This window comes from Lithobates pipiens, unplaced genomic scaffold, assembly GCF_037356315.1.
Source record: "Lithobates pipiens isolate NorthernLeopardFrog02 unplaced genomic scaffold, aLitPip1_a1.2 Scaffold_25, whole genome shotgun sequence".
Classification (NCBI taxonomy): domain Eukaryota; kingdom Metazoa; phylum Chordata; class Amphibia; order Anura; family Ranidae; genus Lithobates; species Lithobates pipiens.
The window spans coordinates 163,607,725-163,623,723 of NW_027507787.1; the positions used below are offsets into that span (position 1 = coordinate 163,607,725).

The 15,999-nt window shown below is 43.4% G+C and overlaps 1 protein-coding gene across 1 annotated transcript in view; it reads right to left on the minus strand.

Moving 5' to 3' along the window:
- The window catches only part of SORCS3 (sortilin related VPS10 domain containing receptor 3), a 962,887-nt gene that overhangs the window by 77,240 nt on the left and 869,648 nt on the right, over positions 1-15,999 (minus strand). The window contains exon 20 of the mRNA XM_077455086.1: positions 9,642-9,775. Within this exon, the coding sequence (XP_077311212.1) occupies positions 9,642-9,775 (134 nt within the window). The remainder of the gene's footprint in view (positions 1-9,641; positions 9,776-15,999) is intronic.

A 15,999-nucleotide genomic window follows, 5' to 3' on the forward strand; every position in this document is an offset into this window, starting at 1 on the left:
TCCAGGAAGAATATTCACTCAACATAAAAAAAAGTCTAAGCCCTTGTACACACGGTCGGAGATTCCGACGGAATGTGTCCGATAGGACAGTTTTGTCGGATATTCTGACTGTGTGTGGTCTACATCGGCCTGTTTCCATTGGAGTATCCGACGGACCAAGTTTTCCAACTTGTTGGTAAAATTTTCAGACAAAATGCTCCGATCGGAACATACTTCAATCATGTTTAGAGAATTCAGATCGGACAAAGTGCCACGCATGCTCAGATCAAATTCCTACACCAAAGCTATTGGCTACTAGCGTGAACGTAGTCCCGTCGTAACGAAATAACGTAATCACGTTGGATTTTCTGACAACTTTGTCAGACCGTGTGTATGCAACAGTTTCGGACAAAATCCGTTGGACAAAATCCGACGGATTTGTTGTCGGAACTTCCGACCGTGTGTACAAGGGCTAACAGTGAAATAGTCAAAACATAACGGGTGAAACCATAGTCATAACAGGTGAAACAAAACAAAGCCTAAAGGAACCCCTGTTAAAAATGACTAGATCTACAACTCATGGTACATTAATGTGATGGTGAGTGGGAAAAATGTTCCTTATACTTGAGATCATTTAGAATGAATTACCCCTTTATAGATAGATAAAAAAAAAACAATGGTGTCAGTGGGAACATATCTGAGATGCATAAATTGCTCATTACTCAAGAAACCCTAGTAAGCTCCGGAGGAACCCTAGAGTTCCATGGAAGCCTGGCTGAGAAACTCTGTTTTAACCTTATTTATCTATGATTAACTAAGAATATTAACGTCAAATATATATTGTGACATTACTAAAGGCGAGGTGATTGATGGACGTTATGTGTCACCTCACATGCGTTCATTTGCTGAGATCTACGGTGGAATCCAGTCCAGATTTTACCAGCCACCTTGGCAGGGTTGGTTTCTGGACCAGATTTTGTGGTCCATTTATGTCCACCAACAGGTAGTATAAATGAAGCAGGACTGGAGCAAGGAGTTGCTCTTGGTCTGGGACTCAGGAAGCCAAAAAAAAGGTTTGCATAACCTTTGTTATGTGGGTGACTGGGAGAACCCCTTCATCCCTGAGTTAGAGCCGGTTCACACAGGGGCAACACGACTTTTGGAGGCAACTTGGACACAACTTCAACATGACTTGGGGCGACTTACAACACGACTTTAAGTCGCCCCAGGCCAGGTGACTTTTGCCGTGGCCAATCAGAGAATGAGCTCTCAAGGGGGAACTCCACGCCAAATAAAAAAAAAAAAACGCTGTGGGTTCCTCCTCCAGGAGCATACCAGGCCCTTAGGTCTGGTATGCGTTTTAAGAGGAACCCCCTACGCCGAAAAAACGGCATGGGGGTCCCCCCAGATTCATACCAGACCCTTATCCAAGCGCGCTACCCAGCCGGCCAGGAAACGGTCTGGCGACGAGCGAGCGCCCCCCCCCCCCATCTGAGCCGTACCAGGCCACGTGCCCTCAACATGGGGGGTGCCTTGGGGAAGGGGGTGGCCGCACGGCCCCCCCACCCCAAAGCACCTTGCACCCATGTTGATGAGGACAAGGGCCTCTTCCTGACAACCCTGGCTGTTGGTTGTCGGAGTCTGCGGGCGGGGGGTTTATCGGAATCCGTGAGCCCCCTTTAATACGCAGCAAAAGATGTTCTTTTATTTTTTTTATATTAACGATTTTGTTATTTTTGTTAAATAATAATACATTTATTACATAATAAATGTGTTTTTAATTGCCTATCCATTATTATTTGGAGTTTTGCTGTATGTTAAACAATAATAACCTAAAATATATAATACCTGTAAATGAGGATAATCTAATTAGTGCTAAATTCTTTCTAAATACAGTTTGATAAAAAAAAAAAAAAAAAAAAGCTCCAAACTGGCTGCTGGCATGCTCCCTTACAAAATGGCTGCCAGCAGAGCATGAACAAACCTCCCTTACCGCAACAAAGAAATAATTCTCCATTATCTGACTTCTGCACAACAGCTTACATCACAGACCCGACTTTTCCACCTGCAAATTAGGTTGCTAATATTTCTTTATTCCCCTTGTTCTTCCTTATAATTATCAGCCGCTTTTTAAAACATCAAAGAGAACTTTTAAAGAACGTTCCTTTCCCTTTTATGCTTTATTCCACCGAGAGTAATTACTGTTCCCTTCAGGGGAAGTGAAATCTCTCCTCCCATACCTGGATTCAACCATTTACCACTATTCTCTTCAATAGAATCTTTGCCTACTATTCACTATACACAATGCGCCATTTGCAGAGAATATTGTCTTATAATATAACGTTCATTGAAAAATCCCATTCTCAAGGCATTGGAGTACATGTGTTCCTTGAAATGCATAAGGGCTAAAAGATTTTTTTTCAGATATAACATTCATTATAAAACAATAACTATGTCGTGCTCATATTCATATCATACAACAGGTGCAGTAGATACTCCTTAAAAATGGTTTTGAACCCTGAATTTAAAAATGTTCACTCTAAGTATATCCATCTCTAATGTTCAATAATTGCAATATTTTATATATTCTCAGCTTTTTATTCTATACCCTTTTCCCATAGCGCTTAAAGCGATATTAAAGGATAGTTTTTTTTTTTTTTTAAATAACAAACATGTCATGCTTGCCTCCACTGTGCAGCTCGTTTTGCACAGAGTGGCCCCGAACATCCATTTCTGGGGTCCCTTGGTGGCTCTTGCGGCTCCTCCCCACATTAGATAAGCCCCTTGGAGAAGCGCCCTCCCGAGGGGGTTACCTTTCGGCGGTGCTCCCGAGTCCAGCATTTGGCGTCCATAGAGACCGAAGACTGAACGAGGGGGATCTGGTGAATCACAGAATTCTCTCCATTCACAGATCATGTTGCAAGCAGTGTAATCAAATAAGAAAAGTTTTTCACAATTTTTTTTATTAATGTATATTTTTTTTACATTTATTATTTAACTTCATTACAGCTAAATAATGTAACTAAAGCTGCAGAACTTCAGCTTTATACTATGCAGATTAATATTTTGAAACTAACCAGCCAATCATGGGTTACAAATAAACATTTCCAGTTTGCAGATGGCACTGTGCATCTGCTGTGCATGAAGAAAGAAATACGATGTTAGAACTACAGTGTTAAGAGAGGAATAAGTGGAAAAAAAATATGAAAAAATGTTGTGAAATACTGTAAACTAATGCTTGTCAATCTGCCAGCTTACAATAAACTCATGATCAGGGTGTATATTAAAACAAATAAACAATGTAAAACACAATGTCAAAACTTTATTGTTCAGTGAATTAAAAATGAAAAAATAAAATAAAAGGTTTAATCAAAAATTGTTGTAAAAGATCCAAAAAATGCATTTCCCACCTAAATTTAGACCATTTGCCGGCGTACAATAAATATGTGAACATGGTATTTATTAAAACAACGTAATACATGAGAACCTTTAATTTTATGCAAAAAAACAAACCTAAAATGAAAAAGTAACTTATGTCGAGAATTTCGTCATAGCGTTATCATCAAGTCTCTTATTAAAAGTACATAAGACCAAACAGTTTATGCTGCTTTCCTGTTTTAACTCCCTGGAGTATATCTGGAAACATCAAATATGCATTATGAAGTATATGTTTGATGTTTCCAGATGGCTCCAGGTATGTTATTTGCAGCTTAAACATTAGAAGAAGCATCTCCTTTTTTAAGGCTTCCACTACAGTGATCACTTAGGAAGGAGCATGTAACAGTTTTGTTTAAGTAAAAATATTGAAAAACGAACATGGAAATGATCTGATCAAAAATGTTTACCATGTTTTTCCTTCCTCTGAATCAGCTAGGGGTTAATGCTTCTGATTATACAAGCTTTTGGTTGAACTTCATGTCTTTTTTTTTTTTTTTAAAGTGTGTAAAAATAAAATAGAGATTATCTCTAGGCAGTTTTTTTTTGTTTTGGTTAGATTCCCTGTCAGGTTTTTTACTTCACTTCATGACCCCCATTGGGGAGATCTGTTTCTTGCTTCCTGTGCTTGTGACACCCATACAAGTGTAGCGGTACCCCTGTGGGGGCTGCTGGGTTGTTAATTATCATCTTGCCAATCATTCCACTTCCATTCTCCCATAACACGCACATGACACCAACAGTCAAAGTGTAAGTTTTTTTATTCTTTATTCGTGGAATAAGTCAGGGGTTGTTCACTGAGAGATATGAGATGCTACACCAGACCCCACTATATGAGGGTGTAATCCATAGCCGTAGCTTTGTTACTGGACTCCCCTACAGTGATCCTTTCCTGATTCTATTGCTTCCTTTAGTGCAGCACTCCCGAGCTAAGCAAAAAGGCATTACTCTGAATAATTCAATACGCCGTACTGATAGATTTTCTTTGGGTGTTGGACCTAGAGCTACAGGCCATCACTGCCTATTTCCATGACTCACATGCCAACATCCCTCAGTCTTTGGAAGTACTGTCTTATGATTTATACTGTGGTCCTCAGACTCACAGTATATAATTCCAAGCACTTCTGCACTAGTTTCTCTGGGCTTCCACTGACCTGTTCTCTCCCAATCAACAGTCCATGTTTCACTCACAGAAAGTTGATCACCCAGTTCTCTTCTTCCGCTTTACTCCTGCTTCCTCTTCACTCGCCCGGCACATCCCCGCATGGGGATGTCCGGCTCTTTCCCAGCGTTACATGCTGACTCTGCTGCACTCCAGGAGTCCGGCCTGAACCTCCTGAAGCACTCCTCGACTTCTTTCTTTGCTCTCCTGGGCCCCAGGCCCTCTGTCTGCGCTCAGGCCCCCAGGCTCTTCCCCCCCTTTAGAAACATGTGACCCCTATTTATATAGGAGACCTCCTTTCGACCACACAAGTTAATGATTGGTCAGGACTCCCACATAAACTTCCTGCCACTCAAGTGTCAGCCCATCCTCTCTTTTTGGTACAGTTCACCATCAGTCAGAGAGTCAGTGGAGGTATCTCTGAGCCCAAGTGTAGGTGGACACACCCCCTACTATTCTAACACTTCCAACCCAGAATCAAAACAACCAGGCCTGGCTAAATGTACGTATACTAGATCCTACACCACCAATTCTACAATATCACACCTACTCTTAAGTAGAGGGCGCTCCACAAGAAATGGAGGAAGTGACCATCACCTGGGACAGGATGACTCAGACAGCAATACAATGTTTTCAGAAGTTCTAACCTGACCTCACTCTGCTGCAAATGTTTTTTTTTTTTATTGTATTATTTTGTTCCTGCCCTTACAATAAAAGTTTAGGAAAAAAGGTATTGCCACCACCACCAAAAAAAATAAAAAGTATTACTTAGATTAGTGGTTCTCAACTTACTGAGACCAGGCTCCAGTTAACTTTTCTAAAACCAAAATTGTTGAAAGAAAATCTTACCAAAAAAAAAAGGCATCACCACCTCCCCTCCCCAACAAGTTAAATATATTTAATTAGGTCAGTGATTCTCAAGCTTATCGAGACCAGCCACCACCACGCTCCCCCCCTTTAAAAAAATAAATAAATAAATATGTATTACCTAGATCAATGGTTCTTGACCTTTTTGAGACAAGGACTAAGTAAATTGTGCCAAACCTTCCATGCCCCTGTCCTTACAATAACATTTTTGGAAAAAAATCCTACCAAAAAAAGGCATCCTCAACATTTCCCCCTAAAAAAAAATACATTTTACTTAGATCAGTGGTTATCAACCTTACTGATTCCAGGACATGGTAAGCAATTTCTAAACCTTCCAACAGTAAAAAATAAACGTTATAGTTTATACAATAGAAGTATAGGAAGGTCAAACATATATTGAAATGCTGGAGGACGTGGGATGGGGCCGAGTGTCACTGTGGAGGGAATGGAAGTCTGAGAAGGGGTTTGGGGACTCTGATTCAGACCCGGTGGCCCTGTAGGGTATGAGGTTTCTAGAGTGAGGAAGGGGTTGGAGGTCTCTCCGGGAGACTGAGAGCTTTCTAGGAGCACTGTGGGAGACTGGGGAGCACTGCAGGGATTGAGGGGGCACTGTTGGAGGTGGGGTACCATGGGGAGCTGTAGGTCTGCAAAAAGCAAGGGGACACTGCAAGCTGGGAGGCACTGTGGGAGGTTGAGGGAAACTATGGAAGGTGAGTTCCCTCAGGGGGGATTGGGGGCACTGCAGGGATTGAGGAGTGGGCACAGTGATGGCATTGTTGGAGACTGGGGGTACTATGAGGAGCTAGATGCTCTGCAGCAAGCTGGGGGACACTGCAGGAAGCTAGGAGGCACTGAGGGAGGTTGAGGTGTACTATGGGGTTTGAGTTCCTTCAGGAGTCTGGGGGCACTGTGGGGGGTCGAGGGGCACTGCGGGCCAATATGGAAAGTAGAATGGCACTATGGGAGCTGGGTGGCACCTTGGGAACTTGGGGCATCAGTAGCTGGGTGGAAACCAAAAGAGAAGGGAGGTTGTGACCACGCTCTGTGATTGAAGACCACTGACTTGGATACTAACAATGTTACTGATAAATCAACAGGCTAATATCCAAACTAGAGTACAGCAAGTAAGTTCACTCTGATTATATTTTACCTTCCCGATTTCCTCCTTTTGTCCATAATTAACAAGCTAATGATAACATTTTTATATATTTATATGTGTGTTTACGTGTATGTTGGTGACAGTTGCTTGCAGTGCCTTTCTTTGAATTTACTAACATTTGCATTTACTGGCTTTTTAACCAATGAACCAAACACTTTCCAAGTCTATTAGGACAGTTCAGGCCCGATGGCAACACTGAATCTTCTTCGAAGACATATACGGCTTTATAAAGTGCATTAAGTCATTACGCGGAGAGAGTCATCATCGTATTTAGACTGCAGGGTAGGTGATGAAGCTTTCTTCCACCCCATAAAACGAGATGGATTCCACCCCTGATTTAAATGTAAGATCGCCCCTTTAATCAAGTCAAGGACATAAAGAAAATGGCTGCATAATTTAAGACCTGACAAATGAGGCGGGTGATGGGATTTATAAGGAGAATAACCCACATCGTAGATCATGTGATGGACTCATTACACGATGGAGGGGATGCTTCATCAATCCTCTGGGTAGTCTTAAAAAAAAGACACATTCTTGCTATTGATGTTGAGTTGAGACATGCTTATGCAATAAGGCAACGTAAAACGCAAAGTGCAATAAATAATAGCATCCAATTAGAGTTCAATTCACTGTTTACCCTTAAAGGATGACTTTGGAGAATATACAATACAATTGGCGATTAAACTATAATAAATGAAAATGGCCTGCATGCAATTCATATACCTTGCATTTACTTAAATATAACTTAAAAAATTGCAGGTAAAACAATAGAAAAAAATATATTTTTTAAATATTAAATTTTTCTTCTTTTTTTCCAATAAACATCTTTTATTGTTTTGTTTTGTTTTTTATTCCAAATTTTAATTACATTTAATTTATATTTAGTTCGATTTTTTTATGTGGCTTTGAACTTGCTGGAAAATGTCACAGAAACCAACAATATGGCAGAATTCCTTCCATTGATATCAAGGAAGGGGCAGAATTTCTTCCATTGACATCAACAATGGGGCACCATTCTTCCAACTGACACCATCAATGGGTACTCTTCGTTCCAATGACACCAAAGATAGGGCGTTGTTTATACTCACTGGACACCAGGACATTTTCTACCCCCACTGGCCACAGCTTGGGCTCCCTGAAGTCTGAAAGACAGTAAACTGGCCCATTGATAAGAAGGTTTGGAGACCCCTGCTATTCAGCAGCTTTTCTCAACCAGGGTTCAGGGGAGCCCTAGACTCCTTCCTGAGGTTGCTAGGGGTTTCTTGAGCTGTAGCTGATTGACCTCTTATTTTATGGTTCTTGAATAGTTCCTGGGTCAAAGCCACTAGGCAAGGCCAGCAGGGTGATGCCAATGATCCTTTTAGTTGTCTTTAATGGGGGTATTCTGAACACCACAGGAACGGTTGGCTTCTTCTCCTGACTACCAATGTAAGGGCCCATTTCTCCAGAAATTGATAAGGTAAGAGTTTCCTGAGACCTGAAAATTATTTTAGAGGTTCCTCTGGGGTAACAAGGTTGAGAAAGACTGCAATCATATATGTGACAGCTCTGAGTTTGTTGGGGCCACTGACATCACATGTAAGATGGTGGCACTCAGCAAAGGGATCTGATGTCTACACAAGGGAGGATTTTACAAGTAAATAATATGCATTTATACATTAAATGCACACATAATCATATAGGAAGCTTGTTGAAATTAAAGGTCTGGTGACAGGGCTTATATAGCATAAACTGTATAGTGTATATATAACACTCAACAACAGGGAAGTAAAGGAAAAGTGGATGGAGGACTAAGCTTTAAAGCAAACATTATTTGTTTCCCTTTATGACAAAACGCACACATTCCCTTTGATATCACTTTAGAGTTGAGGTGCCCTAAAATCCCAAATGCAGTTTCCTGTAAATGGATGGTTGTCATTTTATAAATTCAAATACACTTTCCCGCCATACAAATATCTAAAATGAGAGGTCCTCTTTAAAATAAGCCTGCACTATGTTAACTGCAGACAGAGCAAATTTCAACTTTCTGAAGGTTGGCATTTGTATGTAACTTAGCATGCCTCCCCAAGCCTCCATGTATTGAAGTATTGAGCACTGCACAGTGACTGGTAGATGGGGCTGTGGGCTGTACATATACCCTATCTGGAATTTGGGTTTTTTCAAGGGGTCCCAGTAGCACACTGGGGGGGTGGACAGGGCTACACAAGTAGGGGTAACAGGCATCTTACCATACCATAGGACACCTACTTACTTTGCCTGCTCTCATATGCCTTGACTAGAAATTCCAGCCAAAGATAACAAGATAAATATTGAATAGCTCATTAAACACTAGAGTAACAAAACTAGCTTTGTGTTCACCTTCAATCCAAAGATTTCCTCCATAGTACGTTTTTCCTGTCCTCAGTCAAATGACCTGCATCATTCAAACCATTTCCTCTAAACCCAGGTCATCCTGGACATGCCTGTGACTAGAGAGTGATAGAAGATGCAATACAGTGATGAGTTAATCTCTGAATAACCCTTCTTTCTCCTCTTATCTGCATGCTCCTTGTGCTGCTTCTCCTCTCACACTCCACTGCTGTCCTGAGATTGCAAGAGACTGATGCCAGGTAGGCTGCTTACAGTTAGCCCAGGACGACCCCGGTCATCCTGGAACCACTCCCAGCCTGTGATTGGACTGTAAAAGATAAAGCTCATCTCTCTGTCACTCTGCTCTCTCCTCCTATCAACATGCTTCTTGTCAGCACATGAACAAATGGGCTCCTTGTGCTGTCTTACACGCCAGCCCAGTTGTACCAGAACTGCAAGAGGCTGATACCTGATCACATTTGGGTACTTTTCCTGCTTGTATTTTTAAAAATGCATTTAATGATGTATTAATTATTACAGAGCAGCATTATTTTGTGTTTTTACAACTTTAAAATCTGTTACAGAAAAACCATTAAAAGTGTCTAGTCATTTTTACAGTAATGAACATTTTCTGGCTGGTGGTATGGCAAGCAGATGGTTACAGCAGTAAGACAATCATGTCTATCGTACCTTGGTATTATTCCCAACCCACCAAAAATAAGTGAGCGTTCCTGAATGCAATGGCCAAACCACAGCGCTGATGTTGACCTCTTTGTTTCGAATGGCGACAAATGGCACTCTTAGATGAACATGTTCCACGGGACCTGGAGGTGAAAATAATGAGAAGCCAGTAAGACAACAGAATACAATCTGTACACTAAAGAAACACTATACATGAAAATGTAGGCATCATGTCAATCTCTTGTGACCTAAAGTATGGGGACTCTCCTCCAAACGATTAAGATGTTTCCAGTAAAGAGTACTGGTAATGCTATAGAATACAAAAGCATTGTAGACAGTTGTGGCAAAAGTCTGAAGAAGACCATTTTCCACTATGAGTGTGCCCGTTGCACAAAGCCAGCTCCATATAGACATGGTTTGGCCAGTTTGGTGGGGAGGAACTTGCGTGGCCTGGGCCTCAACCCTACTGAACACCTTTGGGATGAACTGAAAGCCCAATTATAAGCCAGGCATTTTCCAACATGACAATGTACACAAAGCCAGCTTCATAAAGAAATGGTTTGATGAGTTTGGTGTGGAGGAACTGGAGTGACATTCAATCCTTGACCTCAACCCAACGCTTTAGGATATACTGGAATGCTGATTGTGATCCAGATCTACTCCAACATCAGTTTCTGACCTCAAAACTTTTTATTTTAATTGACTGGGCACAAATTCAGACAGACACATTACAAAATTTTAATAAAAAAAAACATTTTCAGTACATTTCTTACATTTTCTTTTTTAAATATAGGCAGACTTCCCTATATTTTGTCCTTCAAGGACACAAGCATTGGCCCTCTAAACAGCAATCCTCAGTTGGGTCATGTGCATATTTTCATCTGTTGTGGGGGAATAGCAGCCCATTCATATTGAAAAGGCTACCTTAAAACAACACATGTTAAAACTAAGGCATGTTAACACGTGTGCGATAACGCACCACAATGGATTGCCCAAAGAAGAGCTTTACCTCCTGATTTTGTTTGATCCTTCTTACCTATCCAGGGTTTTCCTCAATTCATAAATTAGACTGCCTAGCTAATCCTGTATTGCCCTGCTATGATCTGCAGCTCAGGTGCCACATCCCAGGTCTCATGCCACCATTTTGGTCATCAGGACCTGGGTTCAAACAGCATGTCCTCAATGACACCTCCAAGGTCCTCCCACTGGCTGCTCTGTGTTTTTTCTTCTGCAGTTTTTTGGGTTACATGGTTTTGGTATCCCTGGAGACTGAAGGTGCAGGGACACCTCACTTTCACCTAGGAAAGAATGGTGGCAAGGACGGGAATAAAAAATAAATAAAAAGTGTAAACAGATTTCTTGCATTAGGGTAAAAGATGTTTAGGTGTCAGCATCCAACCTCACCCCCCTCCATTTGATCCAGCACCCTGCACACCTGTAGCTATTCTCACCCCTTATTTCCTGGTTTCACTTGCTTTGCTGGGGCACCATTGGCAATCAAAGCCAATGTTGAGGGAGCGGGAGGGCGGAGCCAGGTCCCGCTGTCTTGGTCAATAGACACAGCAGCGAGGCTCGGGAGCGAGCACATATGAGGGGGCATCCCATGAGTGCACTGGACAGAGAGGGACCAGGAGCACCAGCAGAGAACCCAAGAATAGGAGGTTTGGGGTCGCTCTGTGCAATTCCATGACACACAGCAGGTAAGTATAGAGATGTTAGTTTTGTTTTTTTCAACATTTACCTTTACAATCTCTTTAATTTATGGGGGGGGGGTTAAACAAACTTTATTGAAATGTCACACAATGACATTTCATTAACTTCTATTGACCGCAGTGCAGTTCGATGGTTTGCGTTGCACTGCGCTGCAAAAAAGTCCTGTGTGCCATACTTTTTTCACCACACACCACTGTAATGCATTGGTGTGCCCCAGCCAAGTAGGAGATAAGGCATTTTGCCTTTTCTTGTGGTGGCACTGCGCTGGAATAGCCATCAAACACAGTCCTATCGCACCTGGTGTGAATGGGCCCTAAGGGTTCTATTTAGAAAATTGGTTACATTTATTTTCTAATTCCTTCTAGAGGCCCCTTGAATTGTTACATTGTATCTCTTGTTACAAAGATCTATGTATTTCCTATGCTCATCAGTGCCATCTAGTGGCCATAATGCAGTATTTTACCACTAATATAAGAAAAAATTTTCAGAATAGAATATAGCCTAAAGAGCATAGGTGTTTGCAGCCTATTGCATTAGAGTGTGCACCGCAAAGCTCAAAGCCCCCTCCTCCCAAAAGGTGCCAGATGTAGCAGCAGATGGGGGAGGAGGCCGACAAGCGGTGCTTCCCTTTTTGGGTGGAGCTCTGCTTTATGTGTGAATGTGAGAATAACAGAGACAAAACAGAAGGTCACATCATCAGGCCTTGGCAGCTGCAGGATACAATTGATATTCCTTTTTAATCACTTCCCAATGAGCATGCAGGCAACATGAAGGTAATGTCTCGGTACAGTGCAAACACAGACACCCAACACCCTGCCTTGGTCCCTTCTGGAACACACATGTAAGCAGGTGCAGTCTGCCTTCTCCACTGCAGGTGGCACTGAATAGCAGGAGCATTGCTGGGGAGAGGAAGTCAAGAGGAACATGGGTCCTGTATCATTTCCTGGGTCACTAGGGGTGCTATCCGGTTGGATGCTACAGCCCCATGTGATTCTAGTGGCCATTTTGGGTCAGGCAGAGTCTATTTAACAACTTGCCGACCAGCTCACAAACATTTACTATGGCAGGTCAGCTTACCTGCATGAACCAACATACCTGTTCATTAGTACGTGTAAGGAGGATAGCTGAGGGATGTCCGCCAGTGACCCACAATTGCCGTGTACAGAGGCAGATAGGGTAACTGCCTATCTAAACAAGACGATTCCCTGTTCTGCCTAATGACATGTCAGAGATCTTCTGTTCCCAGTGATCAGGAACAGTGATCTCTGCCATGTCTCAGTGAGCCTACCCACCTTACAGTTAGAACACACCCAGGGAACACACTTAACCTCTGGATCGCCCCCTAGTGTTAACCCCTTCCCTGCCAGTGTCATTTTTACATTGATCAGTGCATTTTTATAGCACTGATCAATGTAATAATGTCACTGGTCCCCAAAAAGTATAATTTGGGGTTAGATTTGTCCACCGCAATGTTATGCATCACATAGTAGCCCATTATGTGTCACTTACCTGACACAGGAGCCAGCAAAGTCCCCGCTGTCCCCTGTAGTCCGCCGCATCCATCTTCTCGGTAGGTCTCGCAGTTCCAGCGCTGTCATTCGGCGAAGCCGCAATGACGTCACTTCCACGCATGAGCACGGGAGCCGAGACGCGCGGCATCTTCGTTATCGAGGATGCCACGCATGCGCCGTAGACAGCGATGCCCGTTTTCGGGCAAATATCTCCTAAACCGTATAGGTTTGGGAGATATTTCTTGGACCTACAGGTAAGCCTTAATCTAGGCTTACCTGTAGGTCAAAGTGGTTTGTAAGGGTTTACAACCACTTTAATTCTCCATTACGAACGCTAGTTTACAAGACCGACCGCTTCTGGCTCGTCCTTGCTTCCGAGCATGCGTTTGTACTTTGTCCGACGGACTTGTGTACACATGATCGGACAATCCGACAACGGACATTTGTTCGCGTACAATTTTAAAACCTGCCATTCAACATTTGTCCGCGGAAAATCTGACAATTGTCCGATGGAGCGTACAAACAGTTGGATTTTCTGCCAGCAGCTTGTCATCGAACATTTCCCATTGGAGAATACGATCGTGTGTACAAGGCTTGAGTGTTTACTGCGGCCGCACCACGCTGCACCTCCCCCCCACTCACCATATACAAGCCTCTGCCAGTACCTTTAAAATCTGCTAATAAAATGAGACAAGCCCGCGGAAATTAGCTCGCTCTCTCCCACTAACGGCTCCTTTTGTTACTTAATGGAGCAAGGTGAAGCCAAGAGCGGTAAAGGCTTTAATAACACGTAGTTAAACAAAGACATGATTGATTTGTGGAGGAATTATGAGTGTGATAAAGTTTCAGGGCACATTTCACCCATCACTGGGAGAGCTCTGCGTTATAAAGTGCAGCGGTAACCCTGTCTTTATGTGCATTAACTTGTACACACAATTCCGTATGGGCGATCCCAGGAACGCCGCAATCGTTTTAATGCGGTAGCAGCAAAGTCAGGATGATAGAGAGCGCCAATGGGACACATCAACCAGTACCAACACGTTTTATGAGGCTGAAAGTATTTTTTTTTTATTATTTTACTTTCATTGAACACAAAAAAAGGTTACAGGAGAACTACAGTATTGTTCACGTAAACGTAGCGTGAGCCTCCTCAAAGAACCATGGTAAAAAAGGCAAAAGAGAGAGGTTATTCTCAATCAAATCCACATGACAGAAGAATCACTAGATCCAGAAATAAGAGCAGCTTATGTGCAAATCTTGAATTTTTCTGTAAGCTACCCCTCTCCCAGCTGAACTCCGGGATAAACAAATATTGTCTAAATCCTTTCGTCATGAGTGCATACCTCCCAACTGTCCCTGATTTGGAGCAATGTCTCTCTGTCCCTCATTCCTCCTCATTTGTCCCTCATTTTGATCTGATCCATATAATTGTATACAAAATGCACTTTTTATCTTTCAAAAAGTGTTTCCCAGGGCCAAACCTTTCCTCTGATTTCTAAATTGCTACATTTATACATTTTAAAAGCAAATATAAAGGAATAGTAGTGGTAAAAAAAAAGACCTTGTGGATTTAATTAACCTTTTTTGGGTTAATTCTCCTTTAAGGGGGTGTGGCAGGGGGGAGTGTCCAATGCCTATATACGTTTGTTAGTAGGTGTCCCTCATTCCCATCGCAAAATGTTGGGAGGTATGTATGTGTATTCTTCCTTGAATCTCAGTGTGCTTTGTGTGTTTCTTCCAGATCTGTGCAGTAATCCAGTGTGAGGCTTTTCCTGTAATAAAGACCGCTCACTGCTGCTCTCTCTCCTTGTGCAGGGGGACTGGTCTTGTCTTCACCCCCTCCTGTAGGTTTCCATAGTGGGTGGAGCTTGCTAGGTCCCTCCCACAGCTTTGCTCAGGCCAGAGCCGGTACAAGGGGTGGGCGAGAGGGACGGGTGCCCTGGGCGGAGTGTGAGAGGGGGCGATATCAGGGTCGTCTTTAATGCAGGGCAAAAGCAGCTGCCCCTGAAGCCCGCACTGCCTTAGAATGGTTCTCCCGGTGTACCACTCACAAGCACAGCTGTTCCATCCTCCCCGTGTGCTCTCCCAGCTGGGTTAACACAAGCGGCCACACTGACAGGGGAGGAGAACAGCAGCCGACTCATCTTGCTTCTCCCTCTGTCAGGAGCTGCAGGATCAGAGCGACTGGCCTGTGATAGGGAGTGAGGCAGAGCGGTCATCCGTACTCCCCTGCCCCCCACCCCCCCCCCCCCCCCAGACTTCTATAGCACAGCACAGAACAGAGTGAAGTGTTCTGGCTGTATGCTACAGATCTGAGACTGTGTGTTGGAAAAAGAGCGCACACACATACCAGAAAGGTGCAGTGTCACAGCGAGGAAGAGAACTGTGAGAAGGAGGGGGAGGAATTTATGAAAAGAGGTGAGAATTCTTTAAAGGGAGGATTACAAATTGTGGCTGGGGGGGGGGGTTACATAGGTGGCTATGGAAGGGGGGTATACAGAGGTGACTATGGAAGGGGGGGTATACAGAGGTGGCTATGGAAGGGGGGGTATACAGAGGTGACTATGGAAGGTGGGTATACAGAGGTGACTATGGAAGGTGGGTATACAGAGGTGACTATGGAAGGGGGGTATACAGAGGTGGCTATGGAAGGGGGGTATACAGAGGTGACTATGGAAGGTGGGTATACAGAGGTCACTATGGAAGGGGGGTATACAGAGGTGGCTATGGAAGGGGAGGTATACAGAGGTGGCTATGGAAGGGGAGGTATACAGAGGTGGCTATGGAAGGGGGGTATACAGAGGTGGCTATGGAAGGTGGGGTATACAAAGGTGACTATGGAAGGTGGGTATACAGAGGTGACTATGGAAGGGGGGTATACAGAGGTGACTATGGAAGGGGGGTATACAGAGGTGGCTATGGAAGGGGGGTATACAGAGGTGACTATGGAAGGTGGGTATACAGAGGTCGCTATGGAAGGGGAGGTATACAGAGGTGGCTATGGAAGGGGAGGTATACAGAGGTGGCTATGGAAGGGGAGGTATACAGAGGTGACTATGAAAGGGGGGTATACAGAGGTGGCTATGGAAGGGGGGGTATACAGAGGTGACTATGGAAGGGGAGGTATACAGAGGTGGCTATGG